The 27,988-nt window shown below is 42.8% G+C and overlaps 5 protein-coding genes across 6 annotated transcripts; 3 read left to right on the top strand and 2 right to left on the bottom strand.

Annotated features, from left to right (window-relative positions):
* Positions 1-1,597: 1,597 nt before the first annotated feature.
* avpi1 (arginine vasopressin induced 1) lies at positions 1,598-3,594 on the top strand (the record flags this gene model as incomplete). The annotated part of the gene is made up of 2 exons (XM_079219196.1): positions 1,598-1,959; positions 3,309-3,594. The coding sequence occupies 2 exons, from the start codon at positions 1,598-1,600 to the stop codon at positions 3,508-3,510; spliced, it is 564 nt and encodes a 187-aa protein (XP_079075322.1). The 3' UTR covers positions 3,511-3,594.
* Positions 3,595-4,399: 805 nt separating this feature from the next.
* On the bottom strand, positions 4,400-10,713 carry pi4k2a (phosphatidylinositol 4-kinase type 2 alpha; the record flags this gene model as incomplete). The annotated part of the gene is made up of 9 exons (XM_079220178.1): positions 4,400-5,549; positions 5,682-5,741; positions 5,898-6,031; positions 6,322-6,421; positions 6,512-6,566; positions 6,753-6,910; positions 7,026-7,157; positions 7,256-7,456; positions 10,375-10,713. 9 exons carry the CDS (start codon positions 10,711-10,713, stop codon positions 5,388-5,390), a joined length of 1,341 nt encoding a protein of 446 aa, XP_079076304.1. The 3' UTR covers positions 4,400-5,387.
* Positions 10,714-12,900: 2,187 nt separating this feature from the next.
* pgam1b (phosphoglycerate mutase 1b) lies at positions 12,901-15,910 on the top strand. The gene is made up of 4 exons (XM_079220292.1): positions 12,901-13,179; positions 14,158-14,432; positions 14,551-14,731; positions 15,262-15,910. Exons 1-4 carry the CDS (start codon positions 13,041-13,043, stop codon positions 15,429-15,431), a joined length of 765 nt encoding a protein of 254 aa, XP_079076418.1. The 5' UTR covers positions 12,901-13,040; the 3' UTR covers positions 15,432-15,910.
* A 1,933-nt stretch (positions 15,911-17,843) lies between these two features.
* exosc1 (exosome component 1) lies at positions 17,844-21,213 on the top strand. Its single transcript, XM_079219372.1, has 8 exons — positions 17,844-17,873; positions 19,046-19,161; positions 19,377-19,451; positions 19,569-19,657; positions 19,751-19,784; positions 19,873-19,923; positions 20,211-20,295; positions 20,921-21,213. The coding sequence occupies exons 1-8, from the start codon at positions 17,846-17,848 to the stop codon at positions 21,025-21,027; spliced, it is 585 nt and encodes a 194-aa protein (XP_079075498.1). The 5' UTR covers positions 17,844-17,845; the 3' UTR covers positions 21,028-21,213.
* Positions 21,214-21,367: 154 nt separating this feature from the next.
* Positions 21,368-26,185, bottom strand: knop1 (lysine-rich nucleolar protein 1). Of its 2 annotated transcripts, XM_079219371.1 has the most exons (7): positions 26,148-26,180; positions 25,915-25,986; positions 25,409-25,477; positions 24,151-25,299; positions 23,993-24,064; positions 23,468-23,527; positions 21,368-23,004 (listed from the first exon to the last, which is right to left on the bottom strand). In XM_079219371.1, exons 4-7 carry the CDS (start codon positions 25,249-25,251, stop codon positions 22,699-22,701), a joined length of 1,539 nt encoding a protein of 512 aa, XP_079075497.1. In that variant the 5' UTR covers positions 25,252-25,299; positions 25,409-25,477; positions 25,915-25,986; positions 26,148-26,180; the 3' UTR covers positions 21,368-22,698. The 2 variants fall into 2 exon arrangements, with proteins under 2 accessions (XP_079075497.1, XP_079075496.1); XM_079219370.1 differs by lacking the exon at positions 25,915-25,986 and having other exon boundaries at positions 26,148-26,185.
* Between the last annotated feature and the right edge of the window lie 1,803 nt (positions 26,186-27,988).

Raw genomic sequence — 27,988 nt, 5'->3', positions numbered from 1 at the left:
TAAACAGTGCAGACTTTGTGGAGAGGAATCAACAATAGAACAGTCAACAAAAGCACAGGCGTAACATTCACTTGTACTATAGCGCTGCAGGTTGGTGCTGTGTAGATCTTTTGTGTGCATGATCAATGGTCTGCCCACATTGCAAACCTGTTGGTATGCAGTAGATGTAAGAAACTATCACTGCAGAAAAACACACACAATAAGGCCTTATTAAGTGTTGGAAATAACTAAGTACATGTCCAAGTCAGCTACTGGCATGCAGTTCTGAGGCACTTTAAGATTTATATTTACATACTTTAAAGCTACATTTCAAAGGAAAAATGGAATTTAATAATTAACTAAATTTATCTAATAGTTAGTAGTTTGTATAGTTAATTTGCAGCAATTGGTTAGTTTGCAGAGGGACATTCTGTTTACTTTGACTTTCCCAATGTGTGTGTGTGTGTGTGTGTGTGTGTGTGTGTGTGTGTGTGTGTGTGTATGTGTATGTGTATGTGTATGCGTGTGCGCGCGCGCGTGCGTGTGTGTGTGATAATGTATCACAGTTGAAACCATTTTTTGAAAAAACAACCCGCTCTATAATGTGGCTTTTTTTTTCCTTTTCTTTTTAAACTGCGTCTTGGTATGGGTCGTGCGCCTCGACACTGACGTCATTCATGGATTACTCCTTGATTATTCCTTTACTTACGCCCGCAGCACCGCGCGTCACTGGAAGTGGGTCGGCTGGGCATTAGCGCGTGTGCAGGTTGTTTGCTGTCGGCGCACGTTACAGTTTGTCTCATTCAAACTACACAGGGGAGGTAAGCACTCGCATCATACTACATTGTACTGTTGTTTAAGATAATGTGGAGGTTTTTCCTTTACTGTAGGATAGATCTGTAGATTAATGTACACATTTTTTTATAGTAGACGTCTGTAAACAAAATCCGCAGGGATACTACTTCTCTCATAAGAGAGAATTTAAAGGGAAATTACACGAGAAAGAGTGCCTGCTGTTGGTTATTTGAATATGACATAACACCTGAAAAATACTAGCCACAAGATATGAAAAATGTATCACTGTACTTACATATGTTATGTATGTATACTGTTATATATTATATCGCTAGCTTGTCGGCTGTGGTTTCCTTTTCCTTGCATATCAACAGTGTCCACTCCAGTGTCTCTTCAAAGCAGTATTATATTACCTAATTAATAATAATATTATTATTATATTACATATCTTTGTGTTTGGAACTTTTGGTTGAACAAACAAGCAATATCGTTACGCCAACTTGTTATTTGGAAAACAATGTTGGACATTTTTCACCGTTTTATGACATTTTAAGGCCCAAAGTGGAGAAAATACCTGATAGATTAATTTAATGAATAATGGGGACTAGAAAGGTAACTGGGTTTTTGGCCGCAGCCATGGAAATGTGTCAGCTGGCTGAAGGCTTGGGCTTTGCTTGGGGCTGTGATCTCATTAGTTTGACCAATTTGGTCTCTCTCCTTTCTCCCCCTTCAGCTTATCTTCCTGCCAGCCACCTCCCCCCGCCACCCTGATATTGTCCTCTTATACTTGTATCACCACCTGGAAGCTCTCCATCCCTGCAACATGGCAGAGGCCCCAGCATCCAGCTCCTCAGAGGATGGCCTGCCAGTGCAGTGGAAACGTTCCAATCAGCGAAGCAGGAAGTCTGGATGCTCCAACATCTTTACGGGGGTCAACCTGCACCAGCTGCACAGGCTGTTCAAAACAGCAGGAGACAGAGACGCTGAACATCGGGCGAAGCTGGTGTGGCGAGGGATGGATACAGAAACGCAGAGGGAAGAGGAGGCCGAGGAGGAGGACAGGGGGGATGAGGCAGGGCTGGCCCAGGCCTTGGTGGGGCTCAGAGTCCGAGCGAGGAATAAAGAGGGGATGAGAGCAGAGGGATGCAGGGACCACAGGTGGCTCAGAGGATCCGGGTATCTAAGGTAAGTGACGCCTTCAAATGGAAGGAGGCCAGCGGAGAGTAAAGAAAGGATGTGAAAAGCGATATGAAGATGAGGAGTTAAAAGGAAAAGGATTGAAACATTCTCTTCAACTTATTTGCAAAGTATAAAATCCACTAAAACGGGGTTATCTCCTCAACCACAAGGGCTATTTGAATAATTTAAAGTGCTATAATAAAGAACCCGCTTGTGAGATTATTTAATCTGTGTATATAGCAGTATATGTGTTAATGGTTACAGGTTAATGAAGGCGAAACAAAGAAAAAAAGAAAAGAAAATGAAAAAGAAACTTCCAGGATGAATATCTCTAAATAAATACAATTGTATGGAGCCTATGTATAAATAGCGTGTAAGTGTTCAAGGTCCTGTTTTACTCGACTCCAGACTACCTCTACATCTTGAAATACAGCGTGTAAATTGTCATGTGCCTAACAAACTCAGCATGACCTCACAAGAATGTCCCCTTCTCTCTCTCTCTCACACGCACATTGCTTTGCTTTCGACATTCCTCACTGGGGCAAACATTAGATTTGTTGGAGTAATGAGGAGCCACAGGATGGCAAAATGGTTGTGTGAGGAAATGGCGGTGTAGTAATAACAAAATGGTGTTCTGCAGCAATTTGTTGGCATGATGGCTCAAGAGATGGAAATGTTGCCGTGTTGGTCATCGGGCCATCACTTTGGTCCAGTCTGAAATATCTAAGCAACTATACGAGGGGTCTCCATCACATTTGATGCAGACATGCATGTTCCCCTTAGGAAGAACTTTGGTGATCCCCTGCTGTTTCTTTTCATCTAAATGTGCCTTAGTCCAGTGCAAATACCTGCAAAACTACTGTAATGACATTCCCATCAGCCTAAGTTGCACTTTGTGCTCATTGCTATATGACCATGCTGCCACGCTGGACTAAGATTGTGAGCATGGTAACATAAAACCTTTCAACATCAGCATTTTAACAGCTTACCTGATGTTATTTCAGCTCAAAGCACACAAAAAAACTGTAATCTGGTGGTCTGATACGAGGGTTTCAAAATCACCTAACTTCACTTCTTGTACGTCATGCTAAAAGTTTGAATATATATAGGGCATTGAGAGGCATACTACACACAACTTCTTCTCTTCAGTTGCTGAATGACTATTTCTCTTTCTGAGAAAAAAGGGCGATTGTGACTTTTTTTCATTCTGCCATTAATACGAGCAGAGTTACATTATACAATTTGATGTTCATTAGATCAAAAGTTTATAATTTACAACTGAATTCACGGATGAACAAATCAACAGCAGCATTTTATGTGGGAAAGTATTGGTATAAAAAAACTCTGTCTTGCAGGATTGAGGAGCCGTTGTCCAGCTACACTGTTGAGGACGAGGAGGCTGATGGAGCGCTGAGTTCGGGAGAATTTCTGCCGGTGACTGAGGAAGACCTTCCAGAGAACCGAAACCCCTTTAAACCTTCCTCACGGAGGTTGGGTGTGGCAAGACAGGAGGGTGCTAAACACTCTGAACGCTACCTTCACCGCATCCTCCACTAACAAACGGTCTGAACTATAATCTGGAACAACACAGTTAAGGAAGCTGGAATACAAAATGTATTCTGCATTAAGAGGGCATACTGTACAGCTGTTAGCCCCTTCTGCCAACATGTACTCTACGTGTTAGACCCCAGAATAAAGAAATACCAGTGCACTTTGGTAAACCTGGGGATTAGTTCAACTATTATGGGAAATTCAAAAACAGCAGAATCAAAGCAGCAGCATTTGCAGGAGACCGACAGAAAGAAATGAGCTGTTGTGGCCTGAAATAAAATCTTAAATGTGCATGAGAACAATGATTTTTAAAAGGCACACCAACTATCACAGAAAACAGGGCAGGATATTGTGCCACTGCATCAAGAGCACTTGATGAGCGTTTGTATTCTAGGGTGTTTCATGTTTTTTTGACTTAATACTGAAATAAACGTCTAAATAAAGATGCCATTAATCGGATTCTTTCAGAAAAGAGTTGTGTTTCTGACCACTTGAATGTAAATCGAATATTCATCTTCCTTTGAGCTCTGTTTTTGGTCTCCACCGACTCCTGAAGGAAATATCTGACTCTTTAGCTGCTAAATGCTCCACTGTCCGCAGTTGGTTCTGAGCTTTCAGTGGAGCTTTTCGAGATTTCTTGCTCAAATACTGATGAGACCAAAGCACGAACGATGCGGGCCTAGAGTCAGACTGATGATTTGTTGGACTATAATAACTTTAAAATAAGCTGTTCATCAATAGAACCCAGTGAAGCACTGGAGGTCGAGCTGAATTTGTCCTGTTTGTTTTGTGTGACTGTAAATGTAAAAAGTCGGTCAGACAAACACACATCATCTGAATTAATGGAATATGTTTTAATTATAATCTATCATTAAATATTACATACAAATTATACAGTGCATTGTCACGATACATTTCATGACAGTTCAGTACAGCAGGAAGTTACTTTGTTGTTTACTTAGGTCCAACCCACGAGCCAGAAAATGAACAGAAATCAACATGGCCGAGACAAAACAGGAGCTTGTGAACTGGGAATCACCAACTCCCGCTCTGCCTGCTGCACGTGGGATCGTTTTGTCTTCTTTACCAATGATTTAACTAATCAGTGGAAGAAGGAAAAATTAGGCAAGTCAGTCATATTTATCTCGGCTTAACAAACATTTTGTGTCTTTCACCAAAAGTGCCTCTGCTTTCCAACATCACCCCGGATCTCCTAATCTAACCAGTTACGTGGTGCAATGAGTAACTGTGAAACCAGTTCCCATGTGTTCACTGTGTAAAGACATACACACCACCGAGAGCCCAGTTTCTAATCTTCAAGACTCAACCACAGTGAACACTTCTCTTATTTGTTAAAAAAAAAGAAGCTAATTCTCTCCAGTGGCACAGCTGCTTTCCCCAGCCCAGGGTTTAACTGTGTGGGAGGAAATATGCAGGGGAAGATTAAAAGGCAGAGAGGTATGAAGACAAATTAAACATGGAATGCAACACCTCCCATCCAAAAGCAAAGCATGAGGGGCTTTTGACTGGTGAGCATGTGCACCCAGGAGTCCAAAAGGAAAGTCTGACACCTCACTGAAATCCTCTTTCGCAGGAAGGTTCAGAGTCCTCATCATTTAGGCGTTAACTCTTCATTGACATCCATGCAAGGCACAGAAGCAAACAGAAAAGATATGTTGCAAAATCCTTCCTCTTTTGGCCTCATCCCTCAACCCACTCACTCTCCGTAACCAAAATATTCATGAGGAGAGGCGGGGAGGGTGATAATAATTTCCATTTCCAGGACAAAAACCTGCGCTCTCAGATTCTGAGTCTTCCGTCAGCACGTTAATACTCGCTCTGGCATCCTGCTGTTCCTCCTCTTCCTCTTCACTGCATTGCTCCTACCACCAGGTGAAGAAGGGTCTTCTGCTCTGGAAACTCTGTGTGTAGGACTCACTGTTGGCTCTCTGAGGTGCTCTGGCTGTTTCGACGATTACCGGGGGCATCTGGACCAACTGCAGGGGGGTTTTACCGTCCTTCAGGGCTTGGCACAGGTTCAGGATCTTGGAATGAAAAGGAGAAAGTAAAGTTATGTTTAAAAACAAAAACACTTTGGGGAATGTATGCTTTAAAAGCAAAGGGGTTAGTTGCATGTCAAACTGCTGAAAACTGTGTTTTGAGAGAGGAAAACTCACCTGCCCCCTCATTACTGCTACTTGTTTGTGAAATTGTCCTCTGTCAAAACCAGGGTCTTTCTGTGAGGCACAGAAGACAACAAGTGTTAGACAAAAGCTTTACAGCCAAATCACTGAGTCTGTTATTGTAATGTCTGCAGACATATTATCACATTCCATCCATTTACATTATTACCACTTTATTCTGCACAGAAATGTTGCTGAGTCTCTTCATACCTTGAATAATTCGTATAAATCCTCCTCCAGGTCTTTGATGAAATTTGGGTCGGAGAGTTTGGGCATGACCAGCTCTCTGATTTCCTGGGAGAAAGGAACTTTGGCCTGGGAAAGCCACGCCCAGTAGAATGGGTCTGGTGATTGGAAAATTAAACCGTGTACCAATGATTAAGCACAACACTTATAAAAGAGCAGGAAAGTTGATGACACAGCGACGGAATAGCTTCCAAGAATGTATTGACGCAATCAAAATGGACAGAAATGGCGTGCAATAAAATAGATTTTAATGTGAGAAATGGAGAATATAAAGCTTTCACTGAACACGCTGCTGAAACGAAAGTTGCCGTTTCTTCAAAAGCATGACTTCCTCCCTGCCAAGGGTAAGCAAAGATTGGTTAAAAACAATGTTGACGTAGGTGCTTACAGGCTCTCCAGGAGTCAGGGTGTTTGAGGGGGAAGGCGAGGCCGTTGTCTATAGCTGCCAGCTTGATGATGGGATCCTTTACTACAACCCAGTCTGTGTCCTGCATGAAGATATAGGGACCAAACACACATTCAGTCTTTGGAGTCAGCATTTTAGAACGTGACCCTCAAGACTCTAACTGTTTCCTCACCCTGTTCCCAGGATCCATAGGAAGGTCATACTTCAGCAACCAGTTGTCATTCCCTCTGTCTAGAAAAGAGGAAGGAAAACAAATAGATTCAAATACTAACAAACCAAATGACCAGATCAAAGATGCAATGGATGAATTCAAGACATTAGAACAGCACATATTCTAATAAACAAGTTAACTTTGCTGAGTGTATAGCCCATAATGACGACGCAGCCCTGACAGTGCTGAGCAGAGTGAATACTTGCCTGTGTTCCTGATGATGTAATCGAGGACTACGAGCCGCTCAAACTGCAACTGGAGCTGACGGTTGGTGTTTTCAGGCAGAGGCTCCGCTTCAAACCTCCGCAGCCAGAAATCTGCATCCTTGTATCCATCAACAAAGAGCTGGAAGGAGCCAACCTGGCGGAGTAGCAACAGATCGTTGTTAGACAGAGCGCATGTGTTCTCTGGATGCAATATCACTTGTTGCTTAGCAGTGGGTTTTTTTTGTAATACAACATGTTCATCATATTACCTTGGGTGGCAGTCCAATCCTGTGGAAACGCTGGCCCACTTTAGGCACCTTCTCCAGGGCTAGCCTCTTTCCTCGAGATTTCACCCTGTCTATGGCACTGTAGTTGAATGTTTCGCTAGCCAGGTACACCACCTATCATGCAAAAGATTGATTAAGAGAGGCAGTCTTTGCCAAATGGTTTGTTGCTCTTTGTAACAAGGGGGCAGCACTGTGTTGGTTTTTTATAGTACTTTGGTCCGGGGAACGATGTTGAGCTCCAGTTTCTGGTCGACCAGGCTGGCTCCGGCCTCCGAGAGGTAACCCTGGTTCAGGACCAAACAGTCGCGGCCGAAACAGCAGGGACAACACAGTTTCTGGAGCCACTTAGTCCACTTGGGGTTCAGCTGGCCATAGGGCTCTTCGTTCTTAGGTTTGAACACTCCAATGATTTTCTGAAGACAGAGAGGCAGAGTTGGGAAAATGAGAGCGAGTGTGAGTCAATTCAATATTTAAAAAGGATAATGTTCTCCTTTTGAAACTTTAAAACAGGACTGAAACATACAGAGCACACAGAGGGGGATTATGCTGCAGGAGGGGATTACAATTTGAAATCCACTATAGCTGACATGAATGTAATTAAAGTTGTCCACAGCAAAATGCAAGTGTTTGATAAGCAAAACATACATTTACATGTTACAATTGTAGAAATCACATGCTGCATAACACTAGTATGACTTACACAGTCACTGATTTCAACATGAAACTTAGTCATTGAAGGGAATTATATCCTCACAGAGAGCGAGCACATGACTACTAAGCACACTGGTGACAAACTAAAGAAACTGGAGAGGTGGGGGCCAGGAGGGTCCATTGAATAAAAAAGCTTGAACATAAATTGACCGTAAATACAAGAATAAGGATCAAGCCACAAAGTCAAAATACACACTTCCTTTTTTACACATGGGCACAACCCAACCTGGTAGATAGCAACAAAGCGTCTGTGAGTTGCTCAAGACTTTTACTTGTCGGCTCCAGTTATGCCGATCAAAGTTTACCGTCATTAATCTGGTGATTAGAGTCAGGAGACGTTGTTGAGGGGTGACAAATGGAAAGAAGTGCTCTATAATCGTGTATGTTGATTCCCTGATTTGTCTCGAATGTGAAGCACTTAGTAAAACCCTTTCAAACATAAAGTGATTATAAGGGCTGCAACTAATCAGACGTTTGCTCAGTATCTTTCGTTTGATCGGATACTTTAAACTTCGGCCAGACTTGCAATACAGCAGGAAAGAACTGGAGGCCTACCTGAAATAATGGGTGACAAGCATCTTATCTGTGTGTTATTTTTGACATGTGACAACTGGTCAGAGGTGGACCTTCACAAACAGACTAAGCAGAAGGATCTGAACATCAGTCAGCACAGCTGCATTTATGTGAGAATTGTTTTAGAGGGAGCTAAAGAAGTTAAAAAATACTAAAATATGTAAACTCTGGGCGGTGCGATAAGATGTCTTTGGCAACAAAGAATGTTTATAATACTAATTGTTTTTAGGGCTGCAACTAATGATTATTTTAATAATCGATTCATCGGTTGATTATTTTTTCGATTAATCGGATAAAAATTTTTTTTATCAAAAAAGCGTTCATTTCCAACCCTTTATTCAAAAACAGAAGTGACACTGCAAAACATTTTCAGAAAGTGCACAAACAGATTGCTCCTTGAACATCCATGAGCTGTTAATTAAAACAATAAAATGGACTAACACTAAAAACATACACATCTATGCTTTACATCTGCCAAATGTGAGCCCTTTTTACTGTAATTGATCCCTCCAGAGGCTGCATTTAGCATACCCTGCGTTATCAATATGTATGAAATACTGGGACAGAGGGAAGCTGTACTGCTCCATATAGAGAGTCCTCTTCCTTAAACTTTCATTCTGGGTCTCTTATGACCATGACGTCACGTTGTTGGCTAAGCCTAGTTTATGGTTCTCCGTCAGGTCGACGGCGTACCTACGCCGTAGTTACGCCGTCGACGCAGACCCCTACGCCGTAGCCTGACGCGCACCTCCAAAAAATCCTATCTACGCGTCGCGTTGACCGTAAGCGCTGTGATTGGTCCGCTCAGAACGTAATTTCCGGCAGTTGCTTTTTCCCAGCCCCGACCGGTTAGTGGTCGTACAGACCACCTCCGCAAACGTCTTCTCTGTCGCCTGCGCTTCAACATTTACAATATAAGCATTTGCTCTTCAATATTGATGAGCTCCAACTTTAATGCAGCCGCTCCAACTTGGTCGCCATTGTTTACTGTGACCGGAATTCGGCTATAACCCCTGAAACCACACAGCCAAACCCCCTGGCGGCATGGCGGTAATTGCAGGCAACGCGTTCCCTCGACGCAGAACTTCGAATGCTCAACGACGGCGTCACGTGACGGAGAACCATACCATACGTTCATTCTACTTTGAGTAAAAAAAAAAAAAAAAAACCTGCAGCCAGATCCGCCGGTGTGCCGGTTTAACGTTAACGAGTGACAGCGTGAACTGAACCAGACCGGGGGGTTGCGGCATGTTTCATCACGTTACGGTTTTTTACAAGCAAGACTGAACTGTAACGGAACATAACGTAACTTTAACGACAATACACAACCCAAACACGTTAGCTAACGCGACAGCAAGCTGACTAGCTTCCATGAAAAACAAGTTTGAGGAACATGAAGACGCTGATTGGCCAAGACTCGACTTGTCAAAGATCTTCTATTTTTGAGAACATCACAACCTCAGCTTTTCTCGTGTCTCACTCCAATCTCAGAAACGCTGGCCGGCCAGGTGCTCTGCTCCGCTCTTTTTTTCTTCTCCGCGACTTATTGCCCGGCACAACGAATCGATAATGAAATTCGTTGCCAACACTTTTGATAATCGATTTTTATCGATTTTATCGATTCGTTGTTGCAGCCCTAATTGTTTTGCTAAATTCTTAAAGACTTACTTTGTGTTTGTCATTGCTTGGAGCAGTCACACTGTTAGTGGTACATACACTTGTAATCTAGACGAATTGGTCATGTATTAGTGTGCATTGTAGGTCCCTGTTGTGTTGGCATACCTTATAGCCTATTTGCCAAGTCATCACAGGCTATTTGGAAGAGGCCTTCCCTAGAAGCGACCAGCGCTTGTATCCAAACAGTCTTGCAGTCATTGCAGCGCGCGCGCGCACACACACACACACACACACACACACACACACACACACACACACACACACACACACACACACACACACACACGTCACGAGAGGCTAAAGGGGCCGTGAGCATTGGACAGCAACTGTTGGTAATCGGTCGATGCAAGTTAGCAGCTTCTTATCTTACCCCCTGTGAGTCTTTGACAAAATAGCTTCCACTGGATCCTTGGTAGATCCTCTCCGGGTAGATACCCTCCTCTATGGCTCGCTCGGCCTTTCGGATGATGTCTCTGAACTCGGGATCCTCCGGGAACTCGTTCCTGTGCGGCTCCCGCGGCGAGCTCCCGCGGTCCCGGTCCAGAAGCGGCTGTCGCTCCCGGCTGCGCCCCGGGCTGCCTGCCGGGATGCGCACCACCGAGCCCGGTGTGCTTCCAAACGAGCCCCGGGGGCTGGCGGGCTCTGTGGGACAGTAGCTGAAATCACCGGAGTCCCGGAGCGGAGAGACGAGCGGACTCGTCTCGTCCATGATGTTAGAGGTGGTGGAGGAGTTGTTTTAACTCACTGAGAACGAGAGGAAAGAGACGACAGGACGAAATAGTAGAGGTAAAGAAAGTGGGACGGTTGTTTAGGTGGCTAGCTCTGACGCTGGCTAACAAGGAAACAGAAGGCAAAAAAAAGGAAAAGTCATGTGACTGTAAGCTTCCGGAAAAAGGCGGGAATCGTATAGTGTTTTGATCTTGAGCCAATCAACGTTCAAAAGCTCCTGTCAACAACCTGATCTCTCGCGCTGATTGGACACAATCATTCCGCCTGCGGAAGACACGTGACAGCCCAGTTCACCCAATCAATGAACTCCATACAGATACACAGCACCTTAGGAGAAGACTTGAGCGCTCTCATCTACAATATGGCTGTTTTTACGGGTCTGATGAATTGTGTTCTTACTTGCCGTTGTCAGACTTGCAAATCACGACAGATTATTTTGGTTGAATTGGATATACAAAGCCACATTAAACTCTAAAGTTTTGTTAAACTCATCAATGAAATGCATTTGTCAAAATACGTAAATAAATGTTAATATTCGGCTCGTTCGTTAGAGCTGCGCCTCGCCTGGAATCCAGACGAGAGCAGGAGGCGTTGACAAAAAACTGCAATCAAGTCGGACAGTTGTCAGCTGCCTTCAAAGTATACACAGGAAGTTACGGAAAAAGTACTTCCTGTTAGTTCCGAACTTTTGTTTACTTGTAGTTTGCAGATCACGTTTGGATTTATTATATGTGTTTATATATATATATATATATATATATATATATATATATATATATATATATATGACTGTGTAGCTGCATCCTTTGGTATTTGTATGTCTGCCTGTGAAATACATTACTACTGGTTTAGATATGTGTTATGAAAATACGATTTTGTATTATCAACCACACAAGATGTGTTTTTAGATTAAACATGAGACAAATAGTCAATAATCGAGGGTTAAGTATTACAACTACACATAAAATAAGGATTTTCTACAGCACGTGGTGTTTGCTGTCAGATCTAAGAGCCAATCAGCTCTCTGATGTGGCGAGAGCCAGGCGTTTCCCATCATGCACTGGGCCAAGCAGTCGTTTGAGAGCAACTGCAGTGACTGACTCTGAAATCGACAGCCGGCTTGGTCTTGTGAGAGTATCGTTGACCACGTGTGCATGACGTCAGAGCAAGTCGGGACCAAGTCGGACACAAATCTAACCAGCATGCATTGCGCGCTGATCGCCGTCGATCGATTCTGCGCAGAACTGGCTCATCTCGAACGAGCCTATTAAGTACAAATGTACTTCATTTTACCACCATCAAGATTTTGTGGACCTGTATGCTGGAAATAGTTAACCTGACTTTGGTTTAGTTAGCTGTTGTTTTCTTATAACTTAACTTCATTTTTGTCACTGATCAATACTCAGTGAATTGCTTTTTTAAAATTTATTACTATTAATGTATCACAGGCCAGTGAGTGTCGGACAGTGTTTTGACAAATGCATATCAATTTAAAACTTGAGTTACTTTCACCTCCATTGCAAGGTCAAAGGTCACGAGTTATGATCCCTGGTGGTCTCTATATTTAGTGTCATACTCAAGTGGCACTTCACTCGGGCAGATTCTGGTTTGAAGAAGGGACTGTTGAATGATGTCCAAACCACAGTGGCTACTTTGCAAACCTGGCCAACGTTTTTCAATTACAACCTGTTTAGGTTTTTTTGACAGCTCTTTAATAGTGTGTTGCAATATTTAGGCCTAACAATAAACTTACTGTTATGATTTGTATGACTCCTCCGTCTTCCTTTTTTTGTAAATGTCATGGTTCTAGTTTCTATGCTGCTACATTTGAAAGACACAGGAGCAAATTGAGGAATCCCCAGATAATAAATGAAAAGGTAAACCAATACAGATGTATTGTTTCTGTTGGAATAGGAACCATTCATGGCATGTGTTTGTGTAACAAGACATGCTTCCCACATCGTGCACAAGCAGGATGAACTGAGAAGCGTGTGTGGACGTGCGGCTGTGCTCATCCTCCTCCCTCCTCCTCTTCCTACTCCTCCTCCGGCTCACACAGCTCGTCCTCTGATTGGTGGAAAACAGCAGGAAGAGCGCTCGTGTCGTGAAATCTGTCAAGTACGAACAGGACCAACTCTCTCCACACCTGCAGCAGACTAACCCTCGAGATTACCCAAAATACTGCGTCTGCTTTTTTGTAGCCGTCTTCGGAATTGCGGCGAAACCAGGACAACTCTGCTGCATTTTAAGAAGAGTCACTCAAGCCGCATTTACCGGAAATACAGCGCAGAGGGCATCGGTGAGAGGATGGCTGCGTACAAGCTGGTGCTGATCCGCCATGGAGAGAGCTGCTGGAACCAGGAGAACCGCTTCTGCGGCTGGTTCGACGCCGACCTGAGCGAGACCGGGGAGCACGAGGCGAAGAGAGGCGGACAGGCCTTGAAAGGTACCAGATAACGTCGCATGGCCTAATCGGGCTTTCTCTCGGTCATGGATTAGCAAAACGGTGCTTATGCAACTCTGACGGACGGGGAACAGGTAGCCACTGCGACAGAGGACGAGCCAGCAGCAGCTGCAGCAGCAGCGACCACATCGTTGTGCTTATCAGGCTGCTGCTGTTAGTATTTGAGGGGAAAAGGAGAATGTAGAAGCTGCTAATAGGCAGCCATCTGGCACAGATCACATCTTTTCTGCTGGACACCCATGGTATATATTGTGTTGTGGATTGTAGTGAAGTAGGCATAGCATGTTGAATACAGCTCCCATACTCAGATATACTATTTGGCATGTATTGAACAAAAAAAATGAAAAGGCCCACAGATTCAGCCACAACTCAAATAATGGAGGACAAGTGCATGCCACTGAGGAAAGAAGCCTGTGTTATCAGTGTTCAGGCTGTTTGCTGAGTGATCCCTACCCTATGAAACCTATGAGCACATCTAAACACACGATTGAAAGTGGTGCTTTTGTGTGCTTCCTGGTGGAGTAACTCAGTTTTACAGACTTGTCGATTAAATCAACTAGTCCACAAACTTGTATGAGTGTTAGTTGACTATAAGAATGTGTTTAGTCAAGGACAACCCGAGAGGCCAAGACCGTTTCATTTGACGTAATTCTTTCTGTGTGACACACACTCCTGTTGGTTTTCTGTGACCTCAAAAATCTTCTGCAGACATGTCCTGCAGAGCCTCCAGTCTGCCAGTGTCCCATAGCACTGCCCCTGACTAAGCAAAAATAGAAACATTAGGGGAGAGGAAGAAAAGAAAAAAAAGCTGACTTTTTCCATTTCTGTAACAAAAAAAACATTTAATTTATATGCAGCCCTGCACTTGCATATTATAGTGAACCCTTTCCATTTGTGTCTTAAATGCCAATGAATATCCACGTTTACTGTCTTTCATGCCTTGTCTCTGATTAACCTCAGACGCTGGCTATGAATTCGATATTTGCTACACCTCTGTCCTAAAGAGGGCCATCCGCACCCTGTGGTTTGTCCTGGACAGCATCGACCAGATGTGGCTGCCTGTCCACCGGACCTGGCGCCTCAATGAGCGCCACTACGGTGGCCTGACTGGGCTGAACAAAGCCGAAACAGCAGCTAAACATGGAGATGCCCAGGTCAAGATCTGGAGGCGCTCTTTTGACACTCCTCCCCCATCCATGGATGACGAGCACGACTTCTATCAGAGCATCAGCAAGGTGACGCCACAGGAAAACCGTGTCTATTTCTGTCTTACCAATACAGACATTGTTTTACCTGATGATGAAAGCCACACGGCTAAAATGTAACTGACAGCATTAATTGCCTCTTTTGTAGGACCGGCGTTATGCCGACCTGACGGAGGACCAGCTTCCCAGTTGTGAGAGCCTGAAGGACACCATCGCCCGGGCTCTGCCCTTCTGGAACGAAGAAATCGTTCCTCAGATCAAAGAGGGAAAGAGGGTGCTGATTGCTGCCCATGGTAACAGTCTCCGGGGCATCGTCAAGCATCTCGAGGGTAAGAGACGGAGCGGAGACTTTTGAGGCGCTCACCTGTTTAATTCTGGAAAGTTTGCATTTATTGATCACTTTAATATTGTTGAAAACCAAATATTATTAAACAGTCATGGAGGGTTATTTTACTAAATCATTGATTGCAGATGCTGAATTTTTACAAAAAAGGTTGGGGCAGGGTGAAGTGTTTCAATGTTTACTGAAGGACTAGTTGATTTATCTCTAAGCATCTCTATAGTTGTTATGTATAATTCTCAGTAAAATGGTCTGCTTCCGTGTCTTTAGACATGGTCACAGTGACCTTTCTGTACAACAGAATTGGGAGTAATGCACAAGTGTAAAAGTGGGTTTGATGGTTGGATTTCTTGACAGTATTATCCCGACCATCTTTTCAGTGTTACGGTAATCGGATACAATACTTGGCAATCAGTAGCTTTGCACACCTGAATAACCTCTTGAAATTAAACTGTCCTGTTTCAGTCTGCTCCATGAAAATGATTTATACGCTTTGCATGTCTGTTACTGTTTTCCCAGGTATGTCAGAGGAGGCCATCATGGAGCTGAACCTGCCCACAGGTATCCCCATTGTGTATGAGCTGGACAAGAACCTAAAGCCTTTAGGACCCATGCAGTTCTTGGGAGATGAGGAGACCGTCAAGAAGGCCATGGAAGCTGTGGCTGCTCAGGGCAAAGCCAAGAAATAGACACCACCCACCCGCCCCTCTGGATGAGCAATGAGATAGACTACAGATATCCATCATGTGCTGTTCAATTATTACAAGGTCATTTACTGTTACTGTCATCACAGACTTGTGCATACACACAATGTGCACTTTATTTTGAATACCCAGCTTTCACACAATTAATTTGATTAGTCTTTACTTTGTGACATAATGAAACATCCATGTAATTATTACACAATAGATATCACCAGTAATATGATTTAGACACTGACCAAAATGCAAAATTTGGGACCAGCAAATGGGAGCAAACATAGACAAACCCTGCAGTCATTCCATGTACTCCTTCCTTTTCCGATCCATGTATGTGAGGCTCAGAGGGAACAGTATAACCTATAAAGAAACACTGGCTGTTGTCAAAAGGACAAGTTGTTCTGCACTGCTGATTATTGTTTGCTGTGGCATTGTGAGAAAAATAAATGTTGTAAGCCATTATGTGATAAAATCTTATATCAGTGTCTGATGATTATTTATTATTTGATCTTAGGAAACCAAAAGTCTTTTAGATTTTAGATGTTCAATAAAGACAGAGAGGTATGCGCCTCAAGTATATATCATCCATCCCTCAGTACATACAAATATAATATAATAGTTGTGTGCGTGTATCTGTTGATATATACACTCACCAGGATTATTAGGAACACCATACTCATACTGTGTTTGACCCCCTTTCGTCTTCAGAACTGCCTTAATTCTACGTGGCATTGATTCAACAAGGTGCTGAAAGCATTCTTTAGAAAAGTTGGCCCATATTGATAGGATAGCATCTTGCAGTTGATGGAGATTCGTGGAATGCACATCCAGGGCACGAAGCTCCCGTTCCACCACATCCCAAAGATGCTCTATTGGGTTGAGATCTGGTGGCTGTGGGGGCCATTTTAGTACAGTGAACTCATTGTCATGTTCAAGAAACCAATTAGAAATGATTGGAGCTTTGTGACATGGTGCATTATCCTGCTGGAAGTAGCCATCAGAGGATGGGTACATGGTGGCCATAAAGGGATGGACAAGGTCAGAAACAATGCTCAGGTAGGCCGTGGCATTTAAACGATGTCCAATTGGCACTAAGGGGCCTAAAGTGTGCCAAGAAAACATCCCCCACACCATTACACCATCACCAGCCTGCACAGTGGTAACAAGGCATGATGGATCCATGTTCTCATTCTGTTTACGCCTAATTCTGACTCTACCATCTGAATGTCTCAACAGAAATCGAGACTCATCAGACCAGGCAACATTTTTCCAGTCTTCAACTGTCCAATTTTGGTGAGCTCTTGCAAATTGTAGCCTCTTTTTCCTATTTGTAGTGGAGATGAGTGGTACCCGGTGGGGTCTTCTGCTGTTGTAGCCCATCCGCCTCAAGGTTGTGCGTGTTGTGGCTTCACAAATGCTTTGCTGCATACCTCGGTTGTAACGAGTGGTTATTTCAGTCAAAGTTGCTCTTCTATCAGCTTGAATCAGTCGGCCCATTCTCCTCTGACCTCTAGCATCAACAAGGCATTTTCGCCCACAGGACTGCCGCATACTGGATGTTTTTCCCTTTTCACACCATTCTTTGTAAACCCTAGAAATGGTTGTGCGTGAAAATCACAGTAACTGAGCAGATTGTGAAATACTCAGACTGGCCCGTCTGGTACCAACAACCATGCCATGCTCAAAATTGCTTAAATCACCTTTCTTTCCCATTCTGACATTCAGTTTGGAGTTCAGGAGATTGTCTTGACCAGGACCACACCCCTAAATGCATTGAAGCAACTGCCATGTGATTGGTTGATTAGATAATTGCATTAATGAGAAATTGAACAGGTGTTCCTAATGATCCTTTAGGTGAGTGTGTATATATATATATATATATATATATATATATATATATATATATATATATATACACCTTCTGTTGTAAATAGTGCAATCAAACCAAAATAATTATGTAGCTGCTCTCCTCTTTGAATAAATAGTGTTATTCCTACACAAACTTCAATGCATGTCCAGATACACTGACAGCTACACATAAAATATACATATATGCAAAATAACACCACAAGCTAATTCTATTTAAATCAAGTTGGAAATGACATTTCATAGCGTACTAACATTTTTAATTGGCTTCGTATTACCTGGTATTTTTCATATTAATGGGCAAAACCATCCCAAATTATTAATTGATATAAAGAATACAATGTATTCTTATTATACGTTGTTGTTGTGCATCTGCTTCGCCGCTATGAGGCAGCACTGCATACCATGTGTGCCTCAACCAACATGGCGGACCGAGCTGTCCTTCTCTTACTTCCGCTCGGCGTGAGACCGGCCAATCAGAGCCTAGTCAAGAGCCTCGTCACAGCCAATCGGCTGACGATCTGCGCTCCTCGAAAAACATGTCTCCCATGAAGCTGTGTGTTCCAGGTGAGTCCCGTAAACTTGCAATAACTCTCACCGAGGAGGCCGTTAAACCTAACGTTACACCGTTTTATCCTTCTGTGTTAATGTTGGATTTGATAGACGTCGCTGTGCTGCTCTAAAATATCGTTACGCTGCAGTCTGACGGTGTGAAACCCTGTTGATATGCTCCACCTGCCATGCGTGGTGCGCGCTCTGGCGTCCAGCACCGTTAACATAACACTCAGTTACTTGTAAATGTATGGCTGGTTGTATCGGGTGAATGTAAGACGCGGTAGGCGAGTCGAGGGTTATCATTTTAAAATGTTAGTACGGTAATTACCGTTCTTGTGCAGCTGTGAGCTCTTTACTTTTACTCATCTCGTGCCCTGCCCATCGCCTCGGGCAGGACTGCAGCATTCCTCCTTTCACTTGTTGTGACTCACCCATGTGAATTCCTCTGTTACGTTGAGCTGCACGGGTCACGTTATTAGGGAAAGTCAGCTGAAATGTTTCGAGCAAATATCTGATGGTGACCATTTCGATGTGTAAAAGTTGGATGGAAACACCAGTCATTGAAAGTAGTAACACAGGGTGTTGTCAGTCCTCAAATATCATTCAGGATTCGTGATTCTAGGACGATACTTGTCCTCCTTAGATGAACTGATTTGGCTGTAGAGTTGGAAGAGGTAGATTTGTATTATTACTATTATAACAACTACTATCTGTGCAGATGGGGCTGTTTGGTTCTGGACGATTTTTACTTTCATTCCTAATGTCCAAGGGTGATCTCAAAAGTAAACCTGTCACCAATCCATAGCTGCATGAAGCACAAGAGTCTGGGAATGCGAAGCCACACTCATCAAATATTTGACATGTGCTTCCTAAAATCAGAATCAGAAACCGTTTATTTGCCAGGAATGTTTACACAAACGAGGAATTTTTCTAGGCGGAAGGTGCATACATTAGACATGAGATGTTAGACGAGACAAACAACAATCAACGACAACAACAGTGCAATGATATTAAATCAAGTCAAAAAAGTTGTGATTACTTTACTCCAAAGGTTAATGCTATGTCACCAAAATGTATAATTGTATTCAGGTTGTCGCAGAGATGCTCCACCTCCTCTCCAAACAATATATATTATGTACTCCTCTCCAACGCCTCTCTTGCTTTCCCCTCCTGTTTATGTCCAGGTGACAAGCTATGCAGTGCAGAAAACTGCATTCCCGGCACAGGAGTATATCTGCGGCACGGCTACATCTACTCCTCACTGGCAGGCTACGTGCTCAAGAAGAATGAGGGAGAGAAGGTGAGGGGTTGGTAGCTGCTTGAGGCAGAGGCATGTAGGAGTGCCAGAGGGAGCGTATTGTGTAACATTTGTGAATGTGACTGAACAGAAATGTTTTTGCTCGGGGCATGTGACGAAATATCCACAATATTTACTGTGACTGGTTTATTCTTCAGGCTGTTTGGAACTTGATACATTTAAAAACTGATTTGGTTTTATCTGACCTGTCTTTCTAGTTACCAGTGATCTCAGTGGTGCGGGAAACAGAAGCGCAACTACTACCCGATGTAGGAGCAATAGTCACCTGTAAGGTATGCAGTTGAATCGGATATATTTTCTTTAATAAATGAATCCTGCACAGTTTTCAGTTAGATCCGTGTGTCAAAGAGGCAGTTTGTCTCGAGTCTCACTGTTCTCTGCCTGTACAGGTGACCAGTATCAACCAGAGGTTCGCCAAGGTCCAAATCCTTTATGTGGGCTCCACACCGCTGAAGGACCGCTTCAGAGGAACAATCAGGTAGCCCCAAAAGCTCTGTCCATAGTTTTATGTCATAGCTATCTATTCTCTGTGTCACTTCCCAAACTGAGCCCACGCCCTCTGACTCTACAGGAAAGAAGATGTGCGCGCGACAGAGAAAGACAAGGTGTGTTTGATTCCATGTATTTGGTCAGATCATCAGATGTTGCCTTATTTAATCTAGAATAACCGGCTTTTTACTTTTATTGTTACAGGTGGAGACGTACAAAAGCTTCAGACCTGGCGACATCGTCTTGGCGAAAGTTGTATCCTGCCTCTAGATAAATAAACTATTCAGCTCATGCATCCGCTACCGGTTTTGGGAATGATGCGCGTATAGTGAGGGGAAAAAAAACATTACCTCCAAAGAAGCCATGTTCTCTGTTATGCTCTCTGGGAGAGTGGCAGTTGCACATATTCACTTGTTACTTTTAAATCCAATCACAACTTTTGGGATTATCACTAATACAGAATTATAAATAGCAGTGCCACTTCGATAGTGTGGATGTATACTGTTTACTTCTGTGTCGTGACCCTTGACCTGTGGTGTCAGATTTCTCTCGGTGAAGTGCAGTCAAACTACCTGTTGACAACAGCAGAGAATGAACTTGGGGTGGTGGTGGCACACAGTGCAGCAGGTAAGTCTCGATGCTCAGTGCTTTTATTTTTATTTGATTGAATATATGTATTATTTTTAACTTCTAAATACAGGAGGGTTCCAGCACAACATGGATTGATAGTATCCTGTTAGAACACAAGGTGGTGCAAGAGTAACTGCCCAGATAGCTCGAGACCGTTATTATCAGTTGTCCATTTACACAGATGGACATATTTATCAAGCATTTGCTGTAGCATTATTTGTCGTTTGGCAGAATTTTAGAATGGTGCCAATCTAGTTATTTCTGATCACAAACAAAGCATTTTTGGTGTAGCAATGTGAGAGACATAATGGATGTGGAGATGTAACGCTTTCAATCCAGTTATTTTGCTAGTCCTTAGAGCCAAGCGACGAAACTCAAACATGATTATTGAAATGTATTGCTCCAGAAATTCTGCATAAGCACCAAATTAATTTAATCTTAACCTCACACTTTGGAGAGGTCAACCTCTGACTAAGAAATGTCTTCCCCTTACCAACGCTCTAAAATCTAGCTCCGCGATTAGAGATTTTTTAGGTGACATCGTTTCCAATAACTCTTGAGGTCTTTAAAGTGGCTGTCAGTTGTTTGATACAATATGTTGACATTTCTGTCTGTGGATCAGGTGCCCAGATGGTTCCCATCAACTGGTGCGAGATGCAGTGTCCACGAACGCACAGCAAAGAGTTCCGCAAAGTGGCGCGAGTGCAGCCGGAGTATCTACAGGCATGAGATAACTCCTGTCCTCCACCAGGAACACACAGCTTCCCCACCGTCTTTCACTCACTGTTGTCAAGTCGCCTTCTAACTCTGCTTCAGGTGTTTTCTGAGGGACTGGTTAACGTGCATACTGCTTGTTTAAAAAAAAAAAAAAAGCTTTCCCTCTGCACATTTGATTGTGCCAGCTTAAACACAGAAGCAGCGTCAGAACAAACTAAGGACATATTCTAAACAATGTAGTGACTGTTGTAAATACATTTTGAACTAAAGTGAGTGCGTCTGCCAGCAACATTGGTTTTTAAAGTTGCCTTTAAATTGCTGGCGACAACCATCTGACTGAGGATGTTACATTGCAGCTGCCGAGTGACCACCATGTTGAGAAGCTAAAAGCATAAGAACCCAGGGAAGAGAGGTCTTGGTCAGGATTCACTCTGTTTTGTTCAAAGGTATTGTAGCCGATTAATCAGGTCACTCGAAGGATAAAGCAGTTGGGGCATGTTGCAGGGTGCATTAAAGTAAGACTTGGTTAAGTACGGCTCAGACTGTTATAACCAGAGCCATCATTAAAGGGAAGTGGCTGCATTTGGTCTGAAATAAGGATGATTGACCAAAAATGCATCTCTTTGGAAGTTCTTTTGCATGGTGTCATGTATGCAACACTTTCTTCTTCTTCTTTTTTGTCCGTAGAAGTGACAAAAACATGAATCTACTCATTTCTTTGTCCACGCTGCAGTTTAAGAGTGAATGTGATTAAGAGTGTAATGTTAATCAAGATTATAACACAGCAATGTGTAGAGTATTGAAGTTCAACATGAGTCAAATAGTTTTGTTTTTCAGAACATTGACCAAACTAAATGATTGAGCTTACAAGCAAGCAGAAATGTCTCCTTTTTTATTTTTGAAGTAATGTGTACTCCGACTTTCCTTCAACCTTCACTTTAAAGCAAATGTCATTCATGTGCAAGATTGGAATAAAAAAAAAATATCAAAGCCATAAATGTGTTTCCGTTTTTTTTAACCCAGATTAAAAAAAAAGGTGCAGTGTAAGTTCAAGCGACCCGTTTCAAAGAAATACGAGGCAGCACTTCACCTCTTCTACTGCGTCTATACAATCTACATTTACAGCCATGAAGCAAGCCAACTACTAACCGAAGAACGCAGGAAAATCCAGGGGCCCCCGGTACGGCTAACTGATGCAAGTTGCTACAGCTAACTGCTAACTGTCTCCCGGTACCGCCGGCCACCCGCTGTCTACTAGTGGCGTGAAGGACGAAACAATAAGTAGTTTGAGTCAGCCACTTTGAATTTTATCCAATAAACAATAGCAAAGCGTACACGAGCCCTGTAGCTTCAACATTGACAAGCCCTCGCAGCAGCTAGATAACCTAATTTCAGTCATAATGTAACTTTATATTCTGTTGAGTAGAGGGTTTGAATGTTTTTTTTTTTTTAAGATGGCACCTTTAAAAGTAGTTATACCAACTCAGTGGGAACAGTGACCTACTGAAATCACATCGCCTTATGTCATTTAAGCTGTCAGATGTTTAATATACAGTATGTACAAACAGCATTTTGTGTTGTGTTCGGTCTCTGATATTCATTTACATACAAGTTACAATAGTCTGACTAGTAAAAAATAAGTGTGTGCGCGCGCACGCACACGCACACGCACACACACACACATCAATCATCAAAGCGAACTGATCGGCATGCATTGACGTCAATGAAGAACTTCTTATTAACTGGTGCAGTGAACCCAAGACCTGATCCCTTGTTACTGAAGTCCATTCTGCGCGATTGAGCACGTTCAAACTCTCCCAGAAGCCCTTGCTGCAACTGCTGCTGTGTGTCCTTCCCCAGGGCCATATTTGCTCCTCCACTGCTCCCCGCAGCCGGCTGGGAACCCGTTTTGAAGCCGCCCATCAACCGGAGGAACTTCTGCTGCTGTGCAGAGCTGTCAAACTGGGCGGTGGCCCACTGACCAAGACCCTGAGGAACACAGACATTGGGGGCATATATTAGAAACTTATTAAATTAAGAGGCTCTCTGCTGATTTAACACATAACGCACTATTTATTCCTCGTGGGAAGTACTACTTGGTCTTTGAAAACCGATGTATATTGTCTTTTCTAAAGTCTGACAAAACAACCCTGATGATTTTCTCAGACTTAAGCAAACTTGCTTGGGCGTGGAGACTTTAAGTGTATAATAGAAAGCCTGCATTACAAATTGCAGAAGTTTGAAAGATGAGGGAATTTTCCAGGCAGAGTGGGTCTAATGAGGATGCTTTCGAGTTGCATTATGGGAAATGTAAGGTGCAGTGCCCATCATTGATCTTCATCAAGGATAGGGACTAAAAATGTTGGAAATCTCTCTGCCCTTTAAAGGAAAAAAAAGCCAATTGGAAACTTCATAGTTGTATATTCTTTGCAAGGAAGCTACTAATACTGACCTTTGTTTCTTGAGGTTGAGAGGCCTTGTCGATGTCCATTTGTAAAGCCTGTCGTCTTTCCTATGACAAACCAAAACACACTTCATTAGGCTTAACTGCATAAAACAGACAATGCAAGTGATTTACATTTATTCGGGAATAAAACGATACAGGAATACAGATAGTTGTATCGTAAAGGTGATGGTTTACAGAGTTACATGAGAAGATTGATATGCCTCATGCCTAGTCATTAAAAATGAAACTACAGGCAGAGATCTTTTATCATAAGTGGTTTAAACAAGTGAGATGCGTGTCAATTAGTGAGCTTCAGATATTGTGCTAGGCTGATTTTGCTTGACCTTTGGAGACAGCCAGGCTAGCTGTTTCCACCTGTATCCAGTCTCTGTGCTAAGCTCAGCTAACTGGCTGTTAGCTGCACCTTCATATGTACCATCTAGACATGAGTGTGAGATCAATGTTGTCAGTGAGAGCCAATAAGAGTGGTTCCCAAAATGTTGATGGGCGAATAACGAGAGGCCTGTTTACCTGGTTGATGTTGACCTCATCTGCGTTTCCAGTTTTGAATGACAGGAAGACCACGTCCTTGAGGGGCGACCCCTGAAACACAAACAAGGTACACTCCCGATATTAAAACAAAACAAAAAAACACCTGAGCCCAGTGTCGATCGAAGGTACACACTCACATGTTGGTCTTCGGCCTCTTCTTTAATCTTCCTCTTTTTTGCACCAGTTCCAAAACTCACAGGCTCCACCTTAATGGATATCTTCTTCTTCTTCTTCTTCTTGCCCTTGGCTACTGTTTCACTATGCTGCACCTCAACTTCCTCACAATTTAGTAATAATGGTACTTCCTTTCCTCCCTTTGAGTTTCCAGTTTCCCTTTTCTTTTTTGGCTCTTTCTGCTCTACTTTGCTGACCTCCACAGAAACGTTTCTACCCTTTACTTTCTTTCCTTTTCTCTTAAGCTCTGTTTCCTCTTCATCAATGATAACAATCTCACTCTTTGTGGATTTGTCTTTCTTCTTTTTTAGCATATTGTCTTTCTCCACCGTTTGGCCTGATGCTGCTTTGCTCCTTTTGTTGTTACCTTTCATCTGAGGTGTTGGTAATATATTTTTATCTTCTTTAGCAACACATTTTTTATTCTTCTTTTTCACTTTTACCTCTTCAACCTCACAAGTCTCCTGCTCTGATGTTCCTAACTTCACTCCATTCTCAGTCACTTTAGCTGATTTTCTCTTTTTTGTGATTTTTACATCAGTGGTTTTCTTTTCTTTAACTTCCTCCTTAATTTCCTCTGCATTTACAACTAAAATATTTTTTCTCTTCTTGGCTTTCTTTGGCAATTCCTCCTGCTCTTTCTCTACCGTTACATTTTGTGCTTTCATTTTAACAGGCTTATTTTTTATTTCCTTTACTGTCCTCCGTTTCTGTTCCACTTCTTTTACTGAACAGAGCTGTGCAGTTTCTAGCTTCTTGTTCTTCTTCTTGCTGACTTCTTTGTCATTTCTATTCTTGACACTTGAACCATTGAGAGATTCAGTGACAATTTTCTTCTTCTTTTGCTTCTTCTGTTCACCACTTCCCTTCACAGACTCCCCATCTGTATCTGTATCTAAAAGAATTACATCATCTTTTTGACCCTTCTTCTTTTCTTTTTTAACCTCTGCTATGCTCCAATCATTAACAGTCAAATGTTTCTGTTCAGGCAGGGAGGCTTGTCCTTTTCTGAGTTTCTTCCGCTTCACAAAACCCTGTTCACTCTTCTCCTCTGTCGTCTTCATTATCACCCTTTCTACTGGGCTCTCCACAGCAACAGACCCCTGGCTTGTCTGGCGAGAGAAATACAATTACTGCACGCCATACCTTCTGCTTATCGATTACATTGCAAAAACAGGCTCATTATGTGTATGTGTCAGTAACGGAGCAATAAACACTAACCAATGGTTTGCCCAGCTTCCTGGGCTGGGACTGTTGATCAATGTCTCTTTGCAGGGCCAGTCTCGTTGCCTGCAAGGAACAGAGCAGAATTGTATTTAAATGTTAACAATTTTAGAAATGAATTAAAAAAAAACTGTATAACTCTTTCATCCAACAGCAAAGTTGTTTACACAGATCTCGAGTCTCCATGTGTCGGCCAAATCAAACTCACGTGGACGTTCGCTGCAAGTTCTGATTGAATCATACATTGTGGACTATTCGAGATTCACTCATGCTTAGTTTTTTTTTTAACATGTACACTTATGATTTATGCAATTCTCAGGCTTTTAATTTATTCTTGTAGTGCGTTTTTAGCACACTGTCCCTAAGTACAACTTGTATGCATGGCTTTTCAAAGTACAGCTTGGTTTTCAATCCTTAGATTATTCTACTGACTTGCACGTGTTAATGAGTAAAAACACATTTTTCTGATTCAATGTTGGATATCCGATGTTGCAAACCGGTACCTTGTCAACAACGATCTCATTGGATTTACGTGCAGGCTTTTCGGAAACAAAGATCCCTTCCGCATCGGTTTCCTTCCGAAACATAAAATGAACCGTGCTAGTCAGCGTGAACTAGCGGCTCAAAGGTCAAACCGATTAAACAAGAAACTAATTAGTCAGCGGTGCCGTGAGACAAGTATATCATAGCTGCATACAGTATTATCAAATGTAAACTTGATGAGCGATTTACTTACTTTGTAATCTTCGGTAGTTCACGTGGGTAGCCGTCCACTCTCTTCACCCGGAAGTAGTTGCTCCTTCTTCCTGTTAGCGACGGGCCAAGGCGTCCATAGCAACAAGCGCGCGCAGTTGATTGAACCTGGTGTGAATACGTTTCTGATTTGTACCAAAGGGAGTTAACATGGTGGGGTTCACGCGTCATTTCATTGGGGTACAACACCTGCGCAGTGAAACCTCGGCTGCACGATTGTACCCAAAAAGTTATGCCAGAGAGCACTTGTTGTAGCAGACACCGTCCTCCCTTTGTTTCTAGCGCCGTCTGCACTGACCCTCCAACGTTTCTTCCATTTTTTCTAGAGATGGGCAAATGAAGCCTCATGAAGCTTTTGAGGCTTCTTCCTGATTGTACCGAAAAAAGATTCGAAGCTTCAAAGCTTCAAAAGAAAGACGCTACCAGTGACATCTAGTGGTCAGCTGCAATTATAGCAGCAATGAACCTCCAAATGATTCACACATCATTGATTCCAGTTCCAACGCAAAAGCAATAAAGTCATTATTAAGCAGATGTGTCTTCATTCTAAGAATCATTGTTCACACATTAGTGTTATTATAAAATGTCAATTGACTAATAAAATGTTACATGTGTTGTCCTGTTATTACCTGCAATTACTTGAAACATGTGTTTTGGAGGTGTGACTGAGTTTGTGAGAAGTTTTTATGCAATTCAGTGGAAACCACTTATGGTTATGATTGTGATGTAACATAATATGAAAAGATTCAAATGCAACATGGTAGAGGTACTTTTGTGAATATGTGAGATTGTGCTTGTGCTACAGTGTCAAAATAAAGTGAATATGTGCATAAGGGAAATGTGCTTGGGGGATGTGTTCTTGTTGTGTTGTGAATGCTTGTGCTACAGTGTCAAAATAAAGTGAATATGTGCTTGGGGATGTGTTGTTGTTCTTTGTTCGTCGTGTTGTGAATGCTTGTGTTACAGTTTATTACATGTTTTTATTTAAAAACAAAATTTGCTCAATCGTGCTTGGCTTCAAGCGGCTTCTTTTCTGGCTGACGATCTCGCCAGCCTTAGAAAAGATCCTCTCGCAGGGGACAGAGGATGCTGGTGTAGAAAGATACTGCGTGGCAATGATAAAAAGGTGCGGGTAGGCAGACTTCTGGAGGAGCCAATATTTTAGCGGGTCCTCTGTCCTGGGCAGTAGTTTGTCCTTCAGATATCTGGATAAGTAAAGAAAAAATGCAAGGTCATGATCATTTCAGCAAGATATTAATACAAAGTGAATTAGAATATGTAAAGTTAAAATGTTTAACTCTGGACCTCTGCTATTGCACTAGCGGTACAATTGGATGGACGTTGTGCATCCACATGGTTATCGAGTAGGTCCCAGAGGCTGTTGTGTTGGACAGGGGGTGGACCCTCTGCAGGTGGCAGTGGCAGAGCCGGTGCAGGCATTATATTTGCACATTCTCTAGTGAGCCTTTCCACCGCTGCCTGACAGCTCGTTGAGCTGCAGAAGCCCACCTCTTTGAATCTGGGATCCACTAATGTTGAAATTGTTAACGAAGTTACCTTTTCCAGCATGGCACATTTCTCTTGCAGGTTGGTGTTTATGTTGTGAACCAAGTTGCTTGCGATATGGTGTGTTACTGTAGCACACTGTCTTACACCTTGGTGCTTCAGCATTTTCACCAGGGGTATCACCTTTGATCCAGAGACCCTCCTCTCTGTTGACATCTCCTCAGTGGCCTGGTGGAAGGGAGAGAGGACTGAAACGCACTGATTAATAGTTTCATATTCTTCCGCAGAAAATGGCAGGAGGGGGGTGTTGAGGCTGCT

This window comes from Taurulus bubalis, assembly GCF_910589615.1.
Source record: "Taurulus bubalis genome assembly, chromosome: 6".
In the NCBI taxonomy this organism is placed as follows: Eukaryota; Metazoa; Chordata; class Actinopteri; order Perciformes; family Cottidae; genus Taurulus; species Taurulus bubalis.
Note: the sequence above shows the minus strand (reverse complement) of the source record. Positions and strands in the feature narration are given on the sequence as shown.